Source organism: Phoca vitulina, unplaced genomic scaffold (genome assembly GCF_004348235.1).
Source record: "Phoca vitulina isolate PV1807 unplaced genomic scaffold, GSC_HSeal_1.0 scaffold27, whole genome shotgun sequence".
Classification (NCBI taxonomy): domain Eukaryota; kingdom Metazoa; phylum Chordata; class Mammalia; order Carnivora; family Phocidae; genus Phoca; species Phoca vitulina.
In genome coordinates, this window is record NW_022589730.1 from 143118 (window position 1) to 169815 (window position 26698).

General features: G+C 42.7%; 1 protein-coding gene and 1 pseudogene across 3 annotated transcripts in view; both read right to left on the bottom strand.

Moving 5' to 3' along the window:
* Positions 1 to 18349, bottom strand: part of ADNP2 (ADNP homeobox 2) — a 31302-nt gene extending 12953 nt beyond the window's left edge. Inside the window, exons 1-3 of one of the 3 annotated variants that reach the window (XM_032422712.1) lie at positions 18330 to 18349; positions 16743 to 16846; positions 9871 to 9992 (exon numbers count right to left, since the gene is read on the bottom strand). In XM_032422712.1, the coding sequence (XP_032278603.1) occupies positions 9871 to 9978 (108 nt within the window). In that variant the 5' untranslated portion in view covers positions 9979 to 9992; positions 16743 to 16846; positions 18330 to 18349. Of the gene's footprint in view, positions 1 to 9870; positions 9993 to 16742; positions 16847 to 16924; positions 18061 to 18329 lie in introns of those variants that run through there. The other 2 variants (XM_032422711.1, XM_032422710.1) reach the window with 2 other exon arrangements.
* Positions 18350 to 24782: 6433 nt separating this feature from the next.
* LOC116643742 lies at positions 24783 to 25232 on the bottom strand (annotated as a pseudogene).
* Between the last annotated feature and the right edge of the window lie 1466 nt (positions 25233 to 26698).

Here is a 26698-nt window from a genome sequence, read left to right on the forward strand (position 1 = left end):
TACAGACCATATCACTCATGAATATAGGTGCAAAAATCCTTAACAAACATTCTGCAAATCAATCCAACATATATATAAAAGAACCAAGTAGAATTTCTCCCAGAGATAGTTTGGTTTAAGAGTTTATTTTTAAAAAAAGAAAATCAAACCACGTTGTTCACCATATTAGACTTAAAAAAGAAAATTATCTTGATACAGAAAAATCACTTTAACAAAATTCAACATCTAGTCATAATTTTTGCTCTCACCAAGGTAGGAATAAGGAACTTCCTCAACCTGAAAAAGGATCTACAGAGAACATACAGCTAACAATCACACTGTATGGTAATATAATAAACATTCTTACTGCTAGTGTAATACAGCTTTATTTCAAAAAAATTTTTTAAAGATTGTATTTATTTATTTGACAGAGAGAGAGAGAGCACAAGTAGGCAGAGTGGCAGGGAGACGGAGATGCAGACCCCCACTGAGCAGAGAGCCCGCCATGGGGCTCCATCCCAGGACCCTGAGATCATGACCTAAGCTGAAGGCAGCTGCTTAACCGACTAAGCCACCCAGGCGCCCCTTTATTTCAAAATTTTTTTAAAAAACCAATACCACCAAATGGTAAGGGTACAACTGAAACCCTCACACAGTACTGACAGGAATGTAGAATCATATAATAGCCATTTCCTATAAAACTAAACAGATGTTCACAAAATTACTTTTATAAGGAGAAACTTATTCATAATGACTAAAAACTGGGAACAGCCTGGGTGTCCACCATCAGGAGAAAAGACCAATAAACTAATCCATCCACGTAATGGAATACTGCAACCATATGGAAAAATCCTGCACAGGAACACATATAATTTCATTTACATAAAACTGTAGAACAGGCAAATCTATAGTATAAAATTTCAGAACACTGGTAGCCAGTGGGGTGGGGACAAGGACTGACCGAAACAGGGCTTGAGGAAAATTTTCTGGAGTGATAGAACTGTCCTAATCTTGATGGGAGACTTGTATTACAGGAGAATATGCATGTCAAAAAAATCATCATTTGGAGGGCGCCTGGGTGGCTCAGATGGTTAAGCGTCTGCCTTCGGCTCAGGTCATGATCCCAGGGTCCTGGGATCGAGTCCCGCATCGGGCTCTCTGCTCCTTGGGAGCCTGCTTCTCCCTCTGCATCTCTCTCTGTCTCTCATGAATAAATAAATAAAATCTTTAAAAAAAAAAACAAAAAAATCATCATTTGGAGAAACTTAAGTGCATTTCTTTTTTTTCTTTTTTCTTTTTTTTTATTTATTTGACAGAGAGAGACACAGCGAGAGAGGGAACACAAGCAGGGGGAGCGGGAGAGGGAGAAGCAGGCCTCCCGCCGAGCAGGGAGCCCGATGCGGGGCTCGATCCCAGGACCCTGGGATCAGGACCCGAGCCGAAGGCAGACGCCTAACGACTGAGCCACCCAGACGCCCCATGGAGAAACTTAAGTGCATTTCACAGCATATAAATTCCTTCTCCCCACCCTGCCCAAAAAACTAACAAACACTAAACTCTAGTGACATGTATGCTGAAAGAATGCAAGGGTAAAATGTACTGTTGCTGCAACTTTCTTTGAAATGCATCAAAAAAGAAGATAGAATGATGGGCTAAATACAAACACATAATTGTTTAATATATATAATTGTTTATATATACATACATGTAATTGTTTTACAGGTGACTATATATACATGCATACACACATATATAAATGATAATTTCATAGAATTTAGGTGTAGGTAGATGGGTTTTCACTGTGTAACCCTTTCAACATTTCTGTAGGTTTTAATTTTTCATAAGAAAATACTGGAAAAGGAAGAAAGAAACAGCAATGTTTTGTCCCAGGAGATAAGGGAAGGGGGTTTAGGGGAAGCAGTGTTCTCCAATGCCAGATGCAGCCACCCCCCCCGCCAAAAAAAGGGCGCCTGGGTGGCTCAGTTGGTTAAGCGACTGCCTTCGGCTCAGGTCATGATCCTGGAGTCCCCAGATCGAATCCCGCATCAGGCTCCCTGCTTGGCAGGGAGTCTGCTTCTCCCTCTGACCCTCCCCCCTCTCATGTGCTCGCTCTCATTCTCTCTCTCTCAAATAAATAAATAAAATCTTTTAAAAAAAAAAGAGCTAGTAAGAAAGAAAAAAACAATTATTAGGAAATAAATAGAATATACTAAACATATTTCAATATATTTTTATAGATAAGATGTAGAAACAGGTTAATAAATTTTTGAATATCTCTTCATACATATATAGGCCTCTAAAGATTGCTTGCTATAGGGGCTGGGCTCAGGACATGACAATTTGTAAGCACTGGTTTAAATGTCTCAATCCAATCTATGACTTGATGCACAGAAGTTAAGTGTACGGTCACCTGCAGAAATGGCCACTCTGAACAGAATAGCAAAGAAATAAACTTGATACAGTGAAGAACCAAGAATAAGACCTAAATAAACAGAAAGACATTCTATTCATGGGAAGGGATATTGTTAAGATATCAATACTATCCAAAGTGACCTACAACACAATCCCTATCAAAATTCCAATTCTCTTTTGCAGAAATGGAAAACCGAATCCTCAAATTCATACGGAATTGCAAGGGGTCCCAAATAGCCAAAACAATACTGAAAGGAAAAAAAAAAAAAAGAACAAAGTTGGAAGGCTCACACCTCCCGATTTCAAAACTTACTACAAAGGTACAGTAATGATCAGTGTAGGGGCACCTGGCTGACTCTTTCAGTGGAACATGTGACTCTTGATCTTGGGGCTATAGGTTCAAGCCCAGGCTGGGTATAGAAATTACTTAAAAATAAAATCTTAAAAAAAAAAAGCGTAGTACCAGCATAAGGATATACAGACCAATTGAATAGAACTGAAAGCCCAGAAATAAACCCAAGCATCCATGGCCAACTGATTTTTGACAAGGATGCCAAGTCCATTCAATGACGGAAAAACAGTATCTTCAATAAATGGTGCTGGGACAATGAATTTCTACAGGCAAAAGAACAAAGTTGGACTCCTACTTCACACCACATTCAAAAATTAATTCAAAATGGATCAATGAGGGGCGTCTGGGTGGCTCAGTCGGTTAAGCGTCTGCCTTCAGCTCAGGTCATGATCTCGGGGTCCCAAGACTGAGCCCCTTGTCGGGCTCCCCCTGCTCTGCAGGGAGTCTGCTTCTCCCTCTCCCTCTGCCCCTCCCCCTGCTCCTTCTCTCTCTCTCTCTCACTTGCTCATTCTCTCTCTCAAATATAAAATCTTTAAAAAAAAATGGATCAATGATTTAAACAAAAAGAAATACAACCATAAACCTCTTAGAAGAAAACATACAAAAGAATCTTCATGACTGGATTTGGCAATGGATTCTCAGATATGACATAAAAAGCACCAGAAACAACAATAACAAAAATAGGTAAACTGGACTTTTTCAAAATTTAAAATCTTTTTGCATTGAAAGATACTATCAAGAAAGTCAAAAGAAACCTACAGAATGGGAGAAAATATCTGCAAATCATATCCAATGAGAGTTTAACCATCCAGAATAAAGAACTGCAATTCAACAACAGAAAGACAAATAATCCAATTAAAAACTGGGTAAAGGATTTAAACAGAAATCTCTGAGGAGGGTACACAAATAGCCAAAAAAACACATGAAAGATGCTCAACATCATTAGCCACTAAGATGGCAAGGGAGTAGGGGAGAAAAAGAGGAAGGGGAAAAAAAACAGAAAGTAGCAAGTGTTGGGTGCCTGGGTGGCTTAGTTGTTAAGCATCTGCCTTCGGCTTGGGTCGTGATCCCAGGGTCCTGGGATTGAGCCCCACATCGAGTTCCCTGCTGAGCAGGAAGCCTGCCTTCTCCCTCTCCCGCTCCCCCCTGCTTGTGTTCCTGCTCTCGCTATCTCTATCAAATAAATAAATAAAATATTTTTAAAAAAATAGCAAGTGTTGGCAGGGACGTTGACAAAGTGGGCCCCTCACACACTCCTGGCCAGAGTGGAGAAGGGTGAAGCCACTGTGGAAACAGGCTGGTAGTTCCTCAAAAAGCTAAACATAAAATTATATGACCTAGCAATTCTACTCCTAGGTATATACCCAAAAAATTGAAAACAGGCTCAAATAGATACTTGTCAGCCAAAGTTCACTGCAGCATCCTTCACAATAGCCAAAACATGGGATCAACCCAAATGTCTAACAAGGGATGAACTGCTCAACAAAATGTGGTGTATTCATACAATGGATATGATTTAGCCACAAAAAGGAATTACATTTTGATACATGCTACAACACAGATGAAGCCTGAAAACATTAACATAAGTGAAATAAGCCAGACACAAAAAAATTCCACTTACATGAAACATCTACAGTAGGCAAATCGAGCTAGGGTAGATTATAGGTTACCAGGGGCTGGAGTAGAAAGATGGGAGTTACTGTTTCATGTTTAGAGGTGATGAAAATTTTGGAAACACAGTGGGCCCTTAAACACAGGTTTGAACTGCACAGGTCCACTTATACACAGATTTTTTTCCTTAATGAATATATAGTATTGTAAATGTATTTTCTCTTACGATTTCTTAACATTTTCTTTTCTCTAGCTTATTTTACTGTAAGAACACAGTATATAATACATATAACATACACTGGTTGACTGGTGATGCTGTCAGTAAGGATTCTGGGCAACAGTGGACTATGAGTAGCTAAGTTTGGGGGGAGTCAAAAGTTATACCCGGATTTGACTGTGCAGAGGAAGGTGGGGTCAGTGCCCCTAACCCCCCATGAAGTTCAGGGGTCAACTGTACATAGTGCAGACAGTTGTAAAACAGTGTGAACATTATTAATGCTAATGAATTGTGTACTTAAAAATGGGAAAGATGACAAATTCTTTATTATATATATTTTATCATAATAAAAAATATCTTTAAATATGCTTGGAAGATTTAAGAGAAAAAAGAGGGCAAAATATTTCATTACTTTATACTGATTGCATACTGAAATATTTTTAATATATGAGGTTAAATAAACTAAATTATTAAATATTTTTAAAAATCTGGCGGTGCCTGGGTGGCTCAGTCAGTTAAGCATCTGCCTTTGGCTGTCTTTGGCTAAGGTCACGATCCCCAGGTTGTGGGTTCGGGCCCCCAGCCAGTGTCCCTGCTTAGCAGGGAGTCTGCTTATCCTTCTTCCTCCACCCCTCCCTGGCTCCCTGGTGCTCTCTCTTGCACGGGCTCTCTCCTGCACGCGCATCCACACACACTGTCTCTCTCAGGTAAATAAATAAAATCTTAAAAAAAAAAAAAAAGTCTGAGAAGGTCTTAGAAAATACCAGTGAGGGCTTCTCCAGGAAGGAGAAGTCACAGGACTAGTGAAGCTACATAGGGCCCTGTGCTCAGAAAGGCCAGTGCTGGGGTTTAACGCTCTGTTGTCACCATCTTGAAATTGTTAATAATTTTAATTTTAAATTTGGGTGGCTCAAGATGGTTAAGCGTCTGCCTTCGGCTCGGGTCATGATCCCAGGGACCTGGGATCGAGCCCCGCGTCGGGCTCCCTGCTCGGTGCAGAGCCTGCTTATCCCTCTCCCTCTGCCATTCCCTCTGCTTGTGCTCTCTGGCTCTCTCTCTGTCAAATAAAATCTTTAAAAAATAATAATAATGATAATTTAAATTTTGAATTTGTATTTTATAAAAGTAAAGTCTGATAGGACAATGGGACACACGTCAGGAGCTTGGAGCTTCAGCTCACACATGGTCCAACTTCCAGTTTTCCTGGGAAAGATTCTGTCCCTGCTCTCTGTCTCCCACTCACCCCAACCTCCCTCTCTCTGCCTTCATCCTGCAACCACTCCCTCTCTCCTCTACCACTTGGGGCAGTAACCAAGCTGTCAGAGAGTCCACATTCCATCATCACCTCCAGTGGAAGCATAGCACAGACTCAGGGAGAGAAGGGGTCAAGGTGGGGACCTCAAACCCTGCCTGGATCCAGGTACCACGAGCACCCTAGCACAGAGGATGTTATTCCGTGGGAGTTGCCCACATGCTGTGGGTTGGGACAACAGGCCTGTGGGCCAGCTCAGGTCCACATTTTCATTGTGCACAGTGCCCTGTAAATTACATAGCCAGCCCCTACTTTAAGTGATCAAATGTTAACTTTCAAAAAAATCAAGAGACTCTAATGAGTAGCGGGGTTTAGATCTACTTTTAGAAAAGAAGATAAGGTTCTTGGAAGAGTCTATCTTCCCTAAAGTTCATTTTTCTCAGACAGGCTTTCAACAAGAACTGTACAGCCTAAAATTTGAGGTCTTAACTCTTGGGACAAATAGAGTCCCAGACACTTTGGAAATCAGAGAAGGCAGAGTGACACCTCACTGAAATTTGAAATGCTAGGTAAGGAAGTGGAAAGAACCATGGACAGGTGTTCCCTCAGCTCCTTCAGTCTCAGACCAGTGCAGACTCTGGAAGCCTCAGTCTTCCAGTAAATTTCCTTTAGCTTAAGTTGGTCTAGTGTTGGTTTCCGTTGCTTGAAACCAAGAAATTCTAAGTACTATGGGGGATTAAGAATAAATGCATCTGACATGGGAAAGAATTATTAATATGAGATTCAGTGAAAAGACAAAACAAAGCTAGTACAGTATCTTAGTTTGATCTCCCACTTAAAAAAATCTAGAAAGACATACAACAATGTTAACAGTGGATATTTTGGGTAATGGCTTACAAATGAGTCTTCTTGTATCTATGTTTCTGCGTATATTTCCTAATTTTTCTAAACTGAACTTCACATTCCTTGAATTTTAAACAATTTTATAAAATACAGAATTCCAGATTTAAAAAAAACAAAATTTTCCCCCCAAAAGAGTTAGTAACATTTAGCCCAATAGTTAATCTAACTAAACAGTTGTAAGCCATTCAAATCTCTCAATTTTCCCTTGAGAAATATGTACGTATCTGTGTCAGCACAGTCAAGAAAGTAAACAAGTCTTGAACAAATTCAGATGAGTAAACACATTCTTAGGCTGACTAAGGAAGCAGAAGTTACTGAGGAATATTGTTCTATACAATGTCAAAAACAAAGGATACCAGGATGAAAAATTTTAGTTATTACTAATGTTTTATCTAAGAATAAAACAAAACCAATTTTGGAACAGAATTCCATTGAAAAAGTGAATTCACATTCAAGGAGACGAAAGAGAAATGACAACTGAAGGCCATGCCTGATCCTAGACTGGGTCCATCACAGACAGGGAGGAGTGCTATAAATGATCAGACAAGATAAAAATACCAGCTTACTTCAGCTGACAACCATCCTGTGGTAATGTAAGAGACATATCCTTATTCTTAGAAAACAGACACTTGATTACATACACACACACACACACACACAAGTGAACAAATGTTAAAGCAAACATGGTAAAATGAGAATGACTGTTTGATATGGTTAAAGGGTAATGTGTTCCTGAATTCACTCAGCCTAGTTTGATGGGGGTTAATCAACTGGGTTGTGGTTTTAAATTCCATGTTTCTGGAATATCCTTTCTAATTCTTTCCACTGGGTAATCCTACCCATTCTTTAAAAACAAACAAAAAACAGTTCAAATCTCATCTCCGTAAAGGCTATTCTAGCCTCCCCAGCTAGAAGTGATCTTTCTGCCTGTTTCTCACTATTATCGTTAAGTTTGTCTCTCAGCTCCTGCTAAACTGTCATCTCTCTAATAGGGGAGAGTATCCCAGTATCCTAATTCTCTACATTCCTTCACTGCAATAAGGACACAGGCCCAAAGATTAACTGATTTGCCCAAGGGCACATAATTAGCTAAGAGCCAAGATTAAAATAAAAGTCATCTCTTTATCCCCCCAGTGATCCAAGAACATTCTCAGTCTGTCTACTGAAGGATAGTACTATACCTTCAGGGTTCATTTTTTGAGCATCTACCACATGCCAGGTACCACTGTAGGGGGTTCCCATATATTATCATTTGAAATATCCTGTATCTATCTACATACACTTGTGTTCTTAGTTTATTTATATATTCTCTACAAATATTACTTAAATACATGTACTTACTGCAATAAAATGATTTACAAGAAAGTTATAAGAAATTATTTATAACATCATTCAGATGACCAAATATGTATTTCTCAGATAAATTTGGGCTTCATTCACACAGTTCCTGAAAATGGTTCAAAACCATAAAGGTGCAATGGATGTCTTGTTATTAATGAAGGTGACTTGTAGACCCTACCCAGGGATGCAGTTAGTTCCCAGGAGGACCAATCATGTGATTAGAGGGTTGGGACCTTCAGGCCTACCCCAACTTCTGGGGCGGTGAGAGGGGCTGGAGGTTGAATCAGTGAATGACTTAGTCAACCTTGACTATGTAATGAAGCCTCCATAAGAATTTGATTCCCCACTTCAGAGAACTCCCACACGTGGGAAACCAGAACACCTGGTGTTGTATCAGAATTGGGTCCAGGAACTTCACAAGAGTTATCTGTTACTAATGGACCATGTCTACTATCTACCTGCTCAATCTTATCTCCAAATAATTACCTTGCTTTCTTCCTCATGCATCAAATATGACTTATAAACAGAGATGCAAAGAACTCTGAGGTTCTTTTACTTTAAGACTATTCCTGAGCAGAAGTATCTACCCAAGAGCTTCCACTCTGGTACCTCCCCCATCCTTTTATTTGCAAATGGACTCTCAGTCACAGTCTGTTATTGAAAATATTGCTCTGCTTGGGTTTTTACTTTTGTTCATTCATTCAAAACTTACTTGTTAAATATATATATATTAAACATCTATGTGCCAGACTACAATCCTAATCACAGGTAATTAACAAAACAAAGAGGTCCTTGTCTTCTTACATTCAAGTGGGGGGGGACAGATAATAAATAATATCAGGTACTATGAGAGCTTTGAAGCATAACAGAGCAGGTAAGACAACAGAGAATAGAGAAGGCAGCATTTCAGAGGAAGAGCTCTCTGAGGTGGCAATGTCTGAACACTGAATTTCCTGGAGTCCTTCAGAAATTAGTATTTGTCTACTTGAGGGCAAAAATCAAACCTGGCCATTAATGAGGATCCTGGTAATTATTAGTCTTTTAGTATTAGACCACCCTTTTATAAATAAAATCAATCTGGATGAAAGTCTGAGATTTGAAAATTAAGAAACTGAAACCTTCCCAAGCCAATACTGTCAATTTAATTGTTCACAAGTTTAAAAACAATTCAAAGTAGACATGGTCCTTACTTTTACAGTTATGAATAAAACATACATAGAATTACCAGTGGCTTTAAAGATACACACCAAGCCTTACTTAACAATTTCTCTTTCTTTACTATAGATGCCAGCCATATATTCTCAAGTTATAAGAAAGGAAAAAATTGAGATCACACCTTACCAGAGTATGTGACTGTGACCTTAATTTTTAAACTTTTGTTAAAACTGCATATATTAAATTCACAAATCAGAAAAGCCCTATCACATCATATATGAATCCCCATTTGGTAATTACTCCAACAATCCAGGGGATTAAGGTAGGGTCATCTTTTGCTAGAATAACAATTCAACACATTCCCTTTGAAGATCAAAAACAAATATGTTTGATAACTAATAACTATAAAAAGCCCCAACTAAAGGTAACTTTAAAAACTTGAACAGCTTAAAATAGCTCACTTTAAGTCAGAAAGACATAAGTATGAACTAATTATGCTCTCATGCAGTCATCTGAAATATTAGCAATCTCCAGCTTGAGGAAGCTTACCCATTCTCAAACACGCCCAGTTCTAGTCTTACCTCCATAAAGCCAACCCTGCATCTCTAGTGTTACTGTCCTCTCTTAACCTCACCTATGTACTCTTACCTTCAGCAACTCCTTGCAGCTGTCAAGCCCAATATCCACAAGAATGCCTTTCACCTTTTTTCGTACCTTCCTGATGTTGTCAAGATTTTCCACAGGAATTTGAAACATTTTTGAATTTTTTCCTTAAAAAAAAAAAAAAGAAAACAAAACTGAGTACCTTTATTGACATCTATATATTTAACTGAGTTGGTAAAACACTAAGAACAGAGTAATTTTCAGGGCGCATGGGTGGCACAGTCGGTTGGGTGTCCGACTTGGTTTCGGCTCAGGTCATGATCTTGAGGTCGTGAGATCAAGTCCATCGGGCTCTGCACTCAGCATGGAGTCTGCTTGAGGCTGTCTCTCCCTCTCCCTCTGCCTCCCCACTTCGCATTCTCTCTCTCAAATAAATAAATCTTAAAAAAAAAAAAAAAAAAAAAAACAGTAATTTTCTTTTTTATCTTTTTTTTTTTTTTTAAGTTTTATTTATTTATCTGACAGAGACAGTGACAGCGAGAGAGGGAACACAAGCAGGGGGAGTAGGAGAGGGAGAAGCAGGCTTCCCGCTGAGCAGGGAGCCTGATGCGGGGCTCGATCCCAGGTCCCTGGGATCATGACCCGAGCTGAAGGCAGACACTTAACGACTAAGCCACCCAGGCGCCCCCAGAGTAATTTTCAACAAATTATGCTAGGACAACTACATATCCACATGCCAAAGAATGAAGCTAGATTCTTTACTTCCATCACACACAAAAATTAACTCAAAATGGATCATACACCTCCATGTAAGAGCTTAAACTTTGAATCTCTTAAAAGAAAACAGGCATAAATCTTCATGACCTTGGGTCTGGCAATGGACCCTTAGATAAGACACCAAAAACCACTAACAACTAAAGAAAAAGAGAAGTTACGGGCACCTGGGTGGCTCAGTCGTTAAGCGTCTGCCTTCGGCTCAGGTCATGATCCCAGGGTCCTGGGATCGAGTTCCGCATCGGGCTTCCCCCTCTCCCACAACCCCTGCTTGTGTTCCCTCTCTTGCTGTCTCTCTCTGTCAAATAAATAAATAAAATTTAAAGAAAAAGAGAAGTTGGACTTCATCAAAATAAAACTTTTTAAGATTTCTATTTATTTGAGTGAGAGAGTGCAAAGAGAGAGAGAGAGCACAGGAGCAGGAGGGAGCGGGAGAGGGAGAGGGACAAGCAGACTCCCCGCCAAGCAGGGAGCCCGATGCAGGGCTCAATCCCAGGACCCCAGGATCATGACCTGAGCTGAAGGCAGTCGCTCAACCAACTGAGCCACCCAGGCGCCTCCAAAATAATAAATCTAAAAAAAAAAAAAAAGAAAGAAAGAAAGAAAAGGGGCAAAAGATCTGAATTTCTCCAAAGATAATATGCAAATGGCTATTAAGCACATGAAAAGATGCTAAACAACATTAGCTGTGGGGAAATGAAACTCAAAACCACAATGAAATATGTAACTTTATGCCTACTAAGATGACTATAATTTAAAAAAGAAAAAACACAAGTGTTGGAAAGGATGTGGAGCAACTGGATCTCTCATACATTGTGGTAATAATGTACAATGGTGCAGTCACTCTGGAAAACAGTCTGGCAGTTCCTCAAAAGATGAAACATATAGGTACCGTATGAATCATCAATTTCACCCAAGAGAAATTAAAAACATGCATCCAAACAAAAACTTGTTCACAAATGTTCACAGCGGCATTACTCACAATAGCCAAAAAGCAGAAACAACTCACATGTCCATCAACTGATGAATGGATAAATAAAATGTGATCTATCCATACAATGAAATGTTTGGCCATAAAAAGAAATGAAGTACTGACAGGTGCTACGATGTGGATTACCCCTGGAGAATATTATGCTAAGTCAAAGAAGCCAGACACGTAGGATCACATATTGTATGATTCCATTCATACAAAGTGTCCAGAACAGACAAATTTACAGAGACAGAAAGTAGAATACTAGTTACCTGGGGCTGTGGAAGAATGGAAGGTGATGGCTAAGGAGAATAGGATTTCTTTTTGGAACAATGACAATGTTCTAAAAATCAACTGTGGTGAGGTATGCACAACTCTGTGAATATACTAAACACCAGTGAACTATATACTTTAAATGGCTGAATTGTATGGTATGTAAATTACATCTCCATAAAGCTGTTTTTAAAATATCTAAGAAGGCATAATATTAAACTAAGCCCTGTGGTACTTTACCAGAAGAGGGGGTACAGGGGTGACCTTACTGTTTTTAATACATACATAAGTAAAAAATACAGTTGTAAACGTGTGTGTAGATATTCCATAGCTCTGCCCACTGTGGAAGATGGAAGACAGTCTGGAAGCAGTTACTCACCCCAGCAGCAGTGAGCACTCCTAAGGCCCAAATCTTTCTTTCTTTTCCTTTTTTTTTAATTTACTTATTTATTTGAGAGACAGAATGAGAGCAAGTGTGCTGGGGGGAGGGACAAAGGCAGAGTCTCAAGCAGACTCTGCACTGAGCGCAGAACCTAACATAGGGTTCAATCTCATGACCCTGAGATCATGACCTGAGCCAAAACCAAGAGTTGGATGCTTACCTGACTGCGCCACCCAGGCGCCCCCCCAAATCTTACTTTCTAAACACCACCTTCCATTAGAAAGAACCAGGGCTCCTTAGAAAAATGGCTGAGTCTAGGGCTGGAGCATGGAAAAGACAAGACTAGCCAAGACTATCCTGTACCAGAAAATAAAGTTGCTCAAAGAATGGTGAGACATGTCAAAATGACTCAAAAGAAACCAACTTAAATAAATTCCCACAACCCAAATATGGGACAATTCGGGCATCAAATAAATGATAGTAATAGATTACAACCTGTGGCACTGAATTTTCCAAACACAATGCAACAGTACCTCCCGTCCCACACGCTCTTTTACAATTTGTTCTTGGGGCACCTGGGTGGCTCAGTCAGTTAAGCATCTGACTCTTGATTTTGGCTCAGTCATGATCTCAGGGTCATGAGATTGAGCCCCACATCGGCTGCTGCACTGGGCATGGAGTCTGCTTAACATTCTCTCCCTCTCCCTCCACACATGCTCTAACAAATAAATAAATCTTTTTAAAAATATATATGAGATCTTGACAGTCCTCCCCCAAAGTGGGGCATTTATGCCCAACCCCTTGAACCTGGGCAGAACTTTGTGGTTGCCTCAACCAATAAAGTATGGCAGAAGTAATGCCATGTGACTTCCAAGACTAGAGCATAAAAATGTTACTTGCTTTGCCTGTTCTCTGGGGACCATTGCTCTTAGAATCCAGACACCATGTCATGAGGAAGCTCAACTAGCTCACATGGAGAGACCACATGGAGATGTTCCAACATCAATCACCAGACATGTAAGTGAAGATACTTCTAGACACCTGGCTGTCAAGTCACCCCAGCCCCTGAGTCTTCCCAGATTCCCCTGCTCCAGTCTGAACTCCAGATTCAAAGAATTACTGGGTTTTAACCAAATGTTTTATTCTATGAAGTTCAGGGGTGATTTGGCATACATCAACAGTAACTAAAATATAACCCAGAATATAAATTTAAGTCCATGATGATATAAATAATTAAATACACTGAAAATCTGATGAGGAACAGGATATGTACAGGATTTCCAAGCACCTCCCTAAAAATTACTTAATAATAACCAAAGGAAAGGGGCTCCTGGGTGGCTCAGTCGGTTAAGCGTCCAACTCTTGATTTGGGCTCAGGTTATGATCTCAGGGTCGTGAGATCAAGCCTAGTGTCAGGCCCCACACTGGTCATGGAGTCTACTTAAGATTCTCTCTTTCCCTCTCCCTCTGCCCCTCCCCACCCTCTAAATAAATAACCTAAGGAAAAAACAATTCAAAGAAGTCTGGTAGACGTCTTAGCCCAAATTAATAGACGCTGTAATATAACTAGCCTATAATATTCAGAAGTGTCCAGACCATACAAGGTAGCACTACTCATAACAGCCAAAATGTGGAAACAATTCGAATGTCCTTCAAATGGTAAATGGATAAACAAAATGTGGTATACCCATACAAAAGAATGCTACTTGGCATTAAAAACTAGGTACTGATGTATGCCACAACCTGAATGAATCTCAAAAACATTATGCTACGTGAAAGAAGCCAGATGCAAAAGTTCTCACATTGTCTGACTCCATTTATGTGAAATATTCAGAAGAGACAATTCTACAGAGATAGAAGGTAGGTTAGCAGTTGGCTGGGAGTGGAAACAGGTTTTCTGGAGTGTGCCAGAAATGTTCTATCATTAGATTGTGGTGATGGCTATACAACTCTACATGAATTACACACTTTTAAAAAAAGATCATGGAAGGAAAACTAAGGAACTGTTTCCCACTGGAAGAGACTAAAAATAAATACAATGTGCAATTCTAAGTTGAGTCTTTTACCAGAAATGTTATTGGAGCACTAGCAAAATTTCAATGGGATCTGAGGATCAAGGATAATAATGTACTGATTTCCTGATTCTGATGGCTATATTCTGGATATGTAGAAGAATGCTCTTATTGTAGGAAACAGACAATATTTGGGGTAATGTGGCATCTTGTTTGGCAACTTACTTTCAGATGTTTCAGGGGGAAAAGTTCTTTGCGTTATACTTGCAATTTTCTATGAATCTGCAACTATTTCAAAAAGTTTTTTTAATGTGTAAGCTATGAAAGCTAAAAAACAGTCAAATCAAATTAAAGAACGCCAGGTTAAAATAATGAATGCCAATCTTTTATTATCAGAATAACTTTTAAAGATTGAAAATATTCATTGGCAGTGAAACTAAGTAAAAATTTGGCCATATCTCCCAAGATTTTAAATGAAAACGTCTGCGAGTCAGCAATTCCACTTTTACAGCCCTCTTATAACCCCTCCTCCCCCAGCGTATGCTTGGTACCCCTCTGAGTTTACACTTCTTGCATAGCACCATGTTCCAATTTTCTATTTATATATCTATTTTTCCTATTAGACTAAACTTTTTCAGGGTAGGAATTATGTTTTCTTTGCATGTCTGGGGCCTATCACAGAGTGTAATATAAAGCAAATGTTCACAATAAGGGAATAAAAGAGATAAAATAAAACAGGGTAGGAATCATAAGACACGCAGAAAGTGCTAAAAGGTTCAAAAAGGCTATGGGAGGGTTAGAGTCAGAGCCCAAAACAGTCTAGGTGAACAGAGCAGCATTGAAAAATGATTGAGGTAAAGGAAAAGTCTCAATATATTTGGCCAAAAGTAAGTAAAACCAAAAAAGGTAGATTGGAACCAAATGGGTGGGGTTGGAGGGAGGAAGGGTTAACATATAAGTGGGAGGAATTCCCAGGGGGAAAAGGAAATACAAAGTTTCTGAGAAGCTAATTTGGAATGAGTTTTCCAAATCTCATTATCTATGTCAAAAGTAGATCTTAGGTTCAGTAAAAGAAGAGACTGAAGGATCATTTAGCATTTTATAACTGAAGAATATTAAATCCTAGGAAATAAAGTAAAAAATAATAAAATTATTAAAAATGAAACGCACTAGGGGCGCCTGGGTGGCTCAGTCGATAAGCGTCTGCCTTCTTTGGCTCAGGTCATGATCCCAGGGTCCTGGGATTGAGCCCCGCATCGGGCTCCCTGCTCAGCGGGGAGCCTGCTTCTCCCTCTCCCACTCCCCGTTTGTGTTCCCTCTCTCTCTCTCTCTCTAATAAATAATAAATAAAATCTTAAAAAAAAAAAAAAAAACGAAACGCACTGAATTGGGTTCTAGCCTTCAAAAGCCTCACCTAGGGGTGCCTGGGTGGCTCAGTCAGTTGGGCGCCTGACTTGATCTCAGCTCAGGTCTTGATCACAGGGTCATGAGTTCAAGCCCCAAAGCCTCACCTAACAGAGGAGCTGTCAAGAACCTCATGACAGGTGTTCCTAAAAACTAAACACACGGTCACTTTCAAGCCCACACTGGCTTCTTTGGCCAGAGCAAGCCTCAACAAAAATTGTTAGATGCTTTCCACTCAACTCTATCAGACTTGCTTTCACTTCCTCCTTAAAGTTCCATTATCCTCTCTACCCTCTGGGGTTCTTCTTTCCCCAGAGCTGGCCGTTAAACAGAATTATCCAAGGTTAACACCATCATCCATATATATGAAACAAGGAAGCTAAATTTATTGCTTGCAAAGAAGTATGGCTTTACACAGTAAGCACTGATCTTATTACAGAGTTTTGAGAAGCACGGCATACAAGGATTGGTGGACTTCCAGGAGCACCAGTTCAAGGACTGGCTGATTATCAGAGGCTGGCTCCTGAAGGCTGTTACAGACTGGCTAACTCTCAGGAGGATACTGAATGAGGCCGTCAGTGATGGGGCAAGTTTTAAACGCGCCCCGTAGTTACTTGTTCAAGGCTTGGGAGTAGGGCCAAGGAAATGTCAGTCTTCTTTCCTGAATCTGGAGAATAGGAACTTTTTATTCTCAAATGTAAGCAACCCCATTTCCGCACCATTGTTAGTGTGGTTCCCCCCAAAACAAGCCCGTTAAATCTGTACCTTCACCATTAGGAAACAGTAGACCAACACAGCTGCACTCATCTATCAACCTCAGCTCACAGTAATGTCCATGTGTGGTACACGTGGACCTACCAAAAATTCCACTCATGTGCACAAGAAAGTATTATTTCCCAAAGGGGCATTTACAGAGTTTCTTTTGTTGTTTTTTAGTATCATGGTCATTTAAGAACATTCCATTCTGGAAAAAATAACACTCCAAAAAATTAGTGGTTCCGGTAATAAATAATATTTTTAAGCCACAGAACTTTGGAGTTCCTATGAAATCTAAGTTCTCAAAGGATTTCACAGGAGTGCCAACACTACATCATGGTCTCACCAGCAAAGATTCTGGAACTGTCCTTCCTGGGTTCAAATCCGTCCCACAACTTAGAAGCTGTGTTCTCTCTGGCAAGTCGCTTACTCCCGGGCCTCGGTGCCTACCTGTAAAACAGGGGAGAACAAGCTGCCGCGGCAAGCAGTTCGTGAGCACGAGTGAGTTAACGCAAGAACAGCACTCACGGCTCCAAAAACGTCATGAAGTGTCCCGACCGCTGGAATACAGGACTTCTGCTTCCAGCAACTTAGAGAACACACAATCCTTGTGGCGTCGAGGCGGCGCCCGGGCCTGCGCCTTCAGCAGGCCGTGAGCCTTCGGGGCGCTCCCGTGTAGCGCAGGGCCCTAACCCGGTGGGACAGCCTGCGCGGCCGACCCGCAGAACGCGGGGAACCTGGCCCCTCAAAGGACCACACCCGTGAACTCACCAGGGGCCCACCGCGAACCTGGGTGTGGAAGGCGCCCGGGATGTCGCCACTGTCCGGGTGAGTATCTCACCACAACTCCGCCGCACCTCCCACAACCAGTCAACCTCTCGGCCAGACAACTCAACAGGTGTCCCCCACTCTTGTCAGTCGTCCAGAGCAGCACCACGTCCCCTTCTCCACGCAGACCCGTCACCTCCACCCGAAAGACCACCAGCTCCCACCGAACTACCCAGGTTCGTCCGCCAGCCGCCAGCGCTAAGCGTTCGTGCTGGGTGCCTACAACACACGCATATTCCTTAGCTGCGGCCGAGGACGACCCTGAACTCTTCACGAGCCCCACTAGTTACACGCGGCCCCCCGGGACCCGCTCCCCGTCCCTCTGACGGCAGTACACCGGTGTTCCGCCCCGCTCCCGGCGGGGAAGTCCGCTACCCTCCCTCCCACAGGCTGCCATTACCCTTCTATTCAACTATAACGAGGGTTAACAGCATTCCAGCAAGCCCTCCGCTCACAGTCAAAGAAAACACCTAAAATATCGATCAGGACGCAAGCGCGCACCACCCCAACAGGCAGGTCTCCTTTCTGACGTTCCAAAGCCCCACGTGAGCCGAAATTCTGCAAACAGAGCCTCTGTCAACGCAGTCGGCAAAGGCAGACGAGAAGTTAGCATTTTAATGTCAGCATCTACATATCCATCATCCGCCTTCAGGCCGGGAGTGCGAGGCTGCCTCCCACCGCCCTCTCCGCCTGAGGTGAAACCGCCCCAGGCCAGAGCTCGGCGCCACCAGACCCGCAGCGCCAAGCTCGGCGGTCGCTCCAGGCTGCTCCCAGGAGAGGTTCCCGGCAACCAGGTTGCGGGGAGGCGCGCCCCGCGGGGGCCGCCCTCCCCAGCACCCTCCCCGCGCCCCCCCTCCACTCCGCGGGGCCGCCCCCTCCCCCGGCGACCACCCCGACGCCCACGTGACGCGCAGGGATGACGGGCGCCGCTCCGGCCGCGAACCCCGCGCCCGGAGAGCGCCTCGGAATTCGTGAGGCGGCCGCGGGCCGCGGGCTGTGGGCGGGGTGGGGCGGGGCGGGGCCGCGGCCGCCGTCGGGATTCAGCGGGCCTGGGCCGGGCAGGGCCGGGGGCGTCGCCGCGGGGCTGGGCCGGGGTCGTACCTACCGCTGGGCGCCCGGAGCGCCGCCGCCGCGTCCCCCGTCGCCTCTCGCCGCGCCGCCGCGGCCCGCCGGGGCCCCGCGCCCGCGCCCGCCTCCGCCCAGCGCGGCGGGACCCCCGCCTCGGCGCGCGCCCACCCCCGCGCGACCCCGTCCCCTCCTCCCAGCACCGCCAGAAAGAGAAAATGGCGCTCGATTTGCCTCCGGAAGTGACGCGCGCCCTCATTTGCATGCCAGTACAGCCAGCCAATGGGGGGAGAGTGTGCATGGGACCCCCTGGGCACTGCCCCACAGGACCCCTGGGGCCCCTGCCTGAAGCTGGACTGGAGGCTCTGGAGTGGGAGTAGGGGTCCCCTGTTGGGGGCCCCCGCCCCTAACCCCCTTCCTACCACAGTGGCCTGGCCTGCCAGCCTCTTACTAGCATCTCTGCAAACTCTCGAGAGAGTTTGAGTAGGTGGTGACGTCATTGAAGGGGGTGGGGCAAGGGTATCCTCAACCACGTGACCAATCACGTGGGCTCGCCAGAGCTTGACTTCATTTGCATGGAATGGGGGTGGAGCTAGTGGTACTAGCAGGAATGGGTGGCCCCGCCCACATCTCAGAGCCAATAGGAAGCCAGCTGTGAGGAGAATCCTGCGCTGCCATTGGAGAACACAACTTGGGCTATTAGAAGTTTGACAAGTGTGCCCTTGAAAGTGACACATCTTGGAACTGGCTGGATGGGGGCTCCTGACCTCACAATTCTTTTCTGAGAAAATTGTCACACTTTTTCTTGAGAATTCTGATTTTTTAGTTAGAGCTACTATCTGTTGTGTAGGGAAGAGGTTAATTGCATACATTTGTAAAAACTATTAACTGGCCTAAAAGTTCACTTTTGCCCAGATTTTAATTGTGAAGCAATACTATTATATTTCTCAAAATAAGTAAATACATGGAGCAGGAGCTTTCAAAATAGCTTTGGGTCTTCATCCATCGAGTCAGACTTGCGGGGGGGGGGGGGGGGGATAAGGACCACACCGCCCTCAGGGATCTTGCACTTTAATGAGTGGCCAGGTGTGCATGCCAAACCTCCTTTTTCTTACCCGGTCCTTGTCCTATTCCTGCTCCTTAATGACCATTCCCTCCTCGTTGACCTTCTCTGGGCAACGCCTGCACCTCCTCAACTTCATTTTCAGCAGAAGACCACGTCTCCTGGAACACCAAGACCATCAAACTTGGTCTTCCTCAACCTCCCAGCCGCGCCATGCACACCTGTTTCCTCAACAACCACCCTGACCTTAGAGCTAGTTTCAGATGATATGTCTGCCCATGTTCCCCCCAGTCTGTCTTTCCTTGGACCTGTTGGCCCTGCCCAGCACCTGATGTTCAGTCATCCTTCTTCCATAATTTCAGCTTCTCCCTCTTTACTGGGACCTTCTGCTCAGTACAGCCCAGTGACCAAAAACAGAACAGGTACTAAATAACTGTCTGAATTAATTTAAAAATGTGTTAAATTCTGGACTGATACTACATGACCACAGTTTGCTTTTTTCCCTACAGGAACACAAGTGAATGAGAGTTTCATCTTTATTTATGAATTATGATTTAATGTGATAATGAATCACAGTGCTAAATGGGTATGATATCCCTATACATCTTCCTTGAAATCATGGATGTGATTAAAAGTAAAGTTAAAGCCTTCTAGTCCCCCTTGATCCAGATCAAGGTGCTCTAAAGAGAACATTCGGTCACATTTCTCCCAACAGTGCCTGGACTCCCTAGACTCTACATCCTCATGCTCTCTCGCCACAACCTTCACCACTCTGCAGAAACTCCTGGGTCACCAGTGACCTCATAATTGTTGGACCCAAGAACAGATGAGAGTCCTCCTTCTTCATTTGTAATCCTTCTCCCTCTCCTGAAGCCCTTCTCTCCCTGACAACTCCCAGATGTGCCCTTTCATCTCCAAGCTCTCTGACTATTCCTTACATCTTCATCAGCTTCCCTCCCTCAGCCCATCCTTGAATGTGGATCTCCAGGATTATGGCCACTTTCATTCATTTTTCAGCACATACTCATCACCCACATCCTATGTGCCAGGCACTGTACTAGGTACTGGAAATCACATCCTTCTCATTTTATTACTCTGCATACTCTCCCTTTTTAATATCAATTGCACATTCAAATTTCATTATTTCAATTCTAAATCAATATATGTTATCTCTTTCCTAAGCTTCACTTTTATTTTTCTGGCTGCCAATTGGGCAGCCCCACTTGGGCCTCCCACAGGCACCTCATATTTAAAATGTTCCAAATAGCCCATCATCCCTCTTTGTAATTACAGTAAACAGTGTGCTTAACTGTCCTGCATTTTCCCATCTCCAGTTTTCCAATTTTACAACCTAAACATTCCTCAAATCTGTTGTCTCACCAGCACCTTGGAATTCAGGTCACCTCCTGTCCTCCCCACAACCTGAACTAATTTTCACTCCATTGCCATTCAAGGCTGAGTTCTGCTGCCCTCTCTTCCAGGAAGATCTCCCTGACCACTACCACTCCACACAGAAACATCTCGAAATGTGGTAGGCACTTCTCCTTGGTATTCCAGAATATTCTGTGTCTGTCACTGCACTCATTGGGTTGTTTCATCACCATCTGCTAATGTTTTTGTCTCTCAGGAAGTGCTGTGCCAATGGGAACCATGTCTTCTTCTTCACCATTGTATCCCTGATGCCTATGTTACTTTAAGAAATATAATATAAATAAATATTTTAATAAATATAAGACAACTTTAATAAAGCTGAATAAAAGTTTTCTCCCATCTTATTATGAAAAATTTTAAACATATTGAAAAGTTCAAATAATTATACAGTGAACACCATCACCGAGATCTTAAAATTAACATTTTGCTCTATTTGCTTTATCATCCAGCTATCTAACTATGCATCTCTTGATCCATCCTCTTTTTTTTTTTTTTTTTTTGATGCATTCAAAGAAAATTGATGACATCAGTCCACTACATCCCTAAATACTTCAGCATGGATATATAATGGATGATGTTTCAAACTACAATCAACAGTTTTGATGTTGAAAGGACTGTCCCTCCCCACCACAAAAGGAATGAGCAATATGACCAAGTGGGACGTGTCAAGATTTTCAAAGACTCCGGAAAGTGAATGGCGGAGATGTCAGCAAATCATGTCACAGCATACATGAGTTTGTTCTGCTTTTCCTTAACCAACTTGTCAGTACAAGTACAGATGCTTTGATTTTAGTTGTTCAGTTGGGTTTAAAAGTGAAGGTGCTATGCTGAATCCTTCCTACTCTCTCATCTAGTTCACCCCATAATCAGAATCAGCATCTGTAATATAATTGTCCAGCACAAAGAGAGCAATCTGGGTGACCACAGAACAGAGGAAAATCTCAAACTAGCCCCAGAGCCTGACACGTCAGCCCACAGGCACCTTTGCACAAATTTAAAAGCGGAGAAGCCCTTTGTTCTTGTGTGCCCAGTGGGCGCTGACTTGGAGATAGAAGTGCCATTATAAAGTGCCTTTATACACAAAGAAAGCAGGGGGGAAGCATCCTATCCTCTGAGACACAGACCTGGGTGAATAGAGTGGTCTTGATTTCAGCTCCCACCCCACTCCCACCTAGGCTTGTCTCCATGTGGAGTATGCACAGTATACAGCTATTTTTGGCAGCCCTGGTTGATCTATGAACAAACTGTACACATGCTCATCTACAATAAAATAAATTGCTAAGGTTAATCTAAAACCACTGAAATTTCTACAGAAAAGAGGGATAGTTATTCTTTGTGAACAACTTACATCTAATCATGCCTTTCTTGCCTTTGTTCTGTATATACTTTTTGTGTGTCTACTGGGTGCCAAGGAGACAGTGATGAGCAGAAAGCAAAAGCTTAGGATCCAGTGGAGGAGAGCATCATTACGTGAAATAGCTACACAATGAGAGTTTAATTATAAACTGAGGTAAACACTCCTGAAGAAGGTATGCTCTCCAAGTGTCTGTGATGCAGAAACCTGATCTAGAGTAGCAGTCTTAAGGAAGCAACAACCTGAGGTCAGAAGGACAAGAAAACATTAGTGGATCAAAGCAGTGAGACATGGTAAGGGGAGATGACTCCAGCAGCAGGAACAGCACCTGCAAAGGCCCTGTGCCTGGAGGGAGCATGGCCTAGGGAGATGGCAGATTGTGAGAACAAAAACACTCCCAAGAGTAGGTGAGGGACCAGATCATGAAGCCACTGGGTCTTCCTAAGATCAATGAGAAGCCAATGAAGTGTTTTCACCGGGTGGGTTGATAGAATTAGATTTGTATCTGAAAAGTATAGCTGACTATAGCAGGGAGGAAAGAATAGAGATGGGAGAAGGGTAGATGTAGGAACAAGAGTTCGGAGCTTGTTGGAGTGGAAGGTGGCAGACGATGGTAGTTTGGAGCTGAGATTAGGGTAGGAGCTCTGAAGATGAAGAGAAGCAGACAGCTGTGAGAGATATTTAGGAGGTGAAGTGAACAATACATGGTGATAGTTTGGACACTGCTGTGAGTGAAGTGTCAGGAAGGATAGCACTGAACAACTCAACACTAAATAATCCAATGGAATATGGGCAGAAGACCTGAATAGACATTTCTCCAAAAAAGACATCCCAATGGCCAACAGATACATGAAAAGATGTTCAACTTCACTAATAATCGGGGAAATGTAAATCAAAACCACAATGAGATATTACCTCACACCTATCAGAATGGCTAGAATCAAAAAGACAAGAAATAACCAGTGTTGGTGAAGACGTGGAGAAAGGGAAACCCTCATGCACTGTTGGTGGGAAAGCAAACTGGTGCAGCCACTGTGGAGAACAGCATGGAGGTTCCTCAAAAAATAAAAAATAGAAATACCATATGATCCAGTAATTCTACTACTGGGTATTTATCCAAAGAAAACAAAAACACAAATTTAAAAAGATATATGCACTTCTATGTTTATTGCAGAATTATTTACAATAGCCAAGATATGGAAGCAACCCGAGTGTCCATCTACTGACGAATGGATAGAGAAGATGTGGTGTATATTTACAACGCAATATTAGTCAGCCATAAAAAAAGAATGAGATCTTGCCATGTGTGACATGGGTGGACCTAGAGGGTATGCTAAGGGAAATAAGTCAGACAGAGAAACACAAATACTAAATGATTTCACTTATACATGAATCTAAAAAGCAAAACAAACGAACAAACACACCCATAAATACAGAGAACAAACTGATGGTTGCCAGAGGGGAGGAGGGAAGGGAAATGAGCAAAATGGGTGAAGGGGAGTGGAGGTACAGGATTTCAGTTATGGAATGAATAAATCGGAGGAATAAAAGGTACAGCACAGGGAATATAATCAGGTATTGTCATAGTGCTATACGGTGACAGATGTCAGCTATGCTTGTGGTGAGCACAGCGCCACTATAGAGATGTTCAATCATTACTGTACACCTGAAACTAATGTACCGCTGTGTGCCAACTGTACTCGAATAAAATAAATAAATAAATATATATATATATATTAATGCAAATTTCAAAAGATAGGGAAACAGACAGTGGAAACAGGAAAGAGAATGAGGGATCACAGATTTGGTCTTGACCACATTGGATATGGCTGTTAAGACCTCTGGGAGGGCGCCTGGGTGGCTCAGTTGGTTAAGCGACTGCCTTCGGCTCAGGTCATGATCCTGGAGTCCTGGGATCGAGTCCCACATCGGGCTCCCTGCTCAGCGGGGGGTCTGCTTCTCCCTCTGCCCCTCCCCCCTCTCATGCTCTATCTCATTCTCTCTCTCAAATAAATAAATAAAATCTTTAAAAAAAAAAAAGACCTCTGGGAGTCTGGATCTGAAAGCCTAGGGTAGAAATATAAATTTAAAGTTACTATAATGTAGATGATAATTATGCTATGAACATGGTTGAGAGAGAGTAAAGAACTGAACACAAAGGTTCTAGTACAGGGCGCCTGGGTGGCTCAGTTGGTTGAGCAACTGCCTGTGGCTTGGGTCATGATCCCAGAGCCCTGGGATTGAGTCCCACATCGGGCTCCCTGCACAGTGGGGAGTCTGCTTCTCCCTCTGACCCTGTCTCCTCTCATGCTCTCTCTCACTCTCTCTCTCTCTCTCAAATAAATAAAATTTTTTTAAAAAGACAGCAATGGAATTAGGTAAGAAAGTGGATGTGAAAATAATTTTAAAAACAAAAAAAAACAAAGGTTCTAGTACAAAAAAGGCACTAGATGAAGTTTGCTTCTTGGAGTCACTTCTACTCTGTGATTCTATATTTTAATACAATAATAAAGTTAAAATACAAATCACTTTGTAGACAACCACAATATAACATAGCATAAACTTGTAAATTGTATAGTTGGTGGGTGGGGTTTTTTTTTTTTGGTGAAAAAATTTTTATTTATATTTAGCCAGCTGGACTCAGTTCAGATGATTCCAATTTTGTTGGCAACATCCAAAGCATCATAATCAGGAGCCAGTCAGGACATATGCCTTCTTCTCTCCATCAGGCCTGATCAGGGTGTTGACCTTCACCACACAATGTCATAGAGCTTCTTCACAGCCTGTTTGATCGGGTGCTTGTTGGCCTTGACATCTACAATGAACACAAGTGTGTTGTTGTCTTCTATTTTCTTCATGACTGACTCAGTATGGCAAGTGATCAAGCTTGTTTCTCCTGGGGGCATTCTTTCGAGGATATTTGGGCTGCCTTCAGAGATGCAGTGTCTTGGGTCATCGGAATGTAGGTAATGTGCAGATCTTTTTTTTGTGACTGTGGACGTCTTTCAGCACTGATTTCTTGGCCTTCAAAGCTCCTTTGCTTTGGCTTCAACTTTGGGAAGGGCAGGGGATTCCTTCTTCGCCTTCAGTGCCATCTTTGTGAAAGGGTGGTGTTGGTGATACTATGTAACTGACAAAGCATTAGATCCCATGCCAATAGAAAGTAATTCTATCATAATTAATTCTAGAAATAATTTCTTCAGAAGAAATTTTTCAGATACGTTAATTTAGATTATCTCCATGAACAATTGTAACACTACAGGGAGGATTGACAGAGTCAAGCTTGGTGTGGTGTATGACCAGTGTAATTCAGCTTACAGTGGTATGGTAAACATAACCAAGTAATCAATGGGATAATAATCAGTGGAATAATGGTGTAGTCCAGTAACAATAGGAGGAGCAACTTACCCAGGCAGGCATTGGGAAGAGCTGGCCAGGGAAGTGATGTCTTTACTGAAGATGTAATCAGGTGAAGAGAGAAATAGGAGAGTATTCCAGGTAGAAGAAATGGCCTGTCCCAAAGCCCGAACGGAAAAGAGAGCAAGACATGTTCCAGAAAATAAAAGAAGGTCAATTTGGTTATCAGTGCAAGAGAGAGAAGGCTGGAAAACCAATCAGGGATAGATTATGTCCAGTTACAAAGAGTAATTTATTCCAAGGGCAATGGGGAGCCATGAAAGGTTTTAAAGCAAGGTGGTGATCTAAACAAGTGTATGCTTTGGAAAGGCCACTCCAGTTTCAGTTTTTAGCACCTGTTTCAGGCAGTCTCATAATCTACATAAATGCAGTTTGTCATGTGAAATAAATGAAGACACCCAAGTGAGCACACACAGCTGCCATTTATCCAGATCCTGCACTAACAAGTGAGTCAGCCACCATCGCTTGCATTTGGTAGAAACCCAGGAGTGGGCAGGAGAGGACGCTCCGATTGGAGGCTGTTGGCACAGGCAAGTTGGAGGTGGCTAAGCAGAGTTGTGACAGTTTATGTCTGGGGGTCATCCAGGTGTGGGGAGTGTACTTTCTCGGCTGGCCCTAATTTGGAAGAGGAGAAAACAGGGGAATCTGGCAGTCATTGACCAAGTCCTGCTCATTCTGGGCTGATGGCTACAGAGACTGCTGTAAATGTCCATTTGTATATTTAGTCTCCCAGTTCCCCTCCCTCTGGGTCTTTCTGAAACCTGTGAGAGGCTCACCCATTCATGGGAGGCTGGGGACCTTCACAGCTTGGGGACTGTCTTGTTGCCTCTACAGTCAGGAGATGTGTGTTTTCTGTTGCTGCATGATCATGGCAACAATCTGACCTGAGAGACCAGCTGCCCAGAAGCATTCAAGACCAGACAGGATGGGACAGATCAGCATCATGACCACTGTGACAAAGACAAGAACAATTCATAGTTTTTTTCGTCTTTTTTTTTAGAGCAGGGGAGGGGCAGAAGGAGGGACAGAGAGAATCTCAATTAGTTTCCACACCCAGCACAGAGCCCAAGATGGGGCTCGATCCCATGACCCTGAGATCATGACCTGAGCTGAAGTCAAGAGTCAGACTCCTAACTGACTGAGC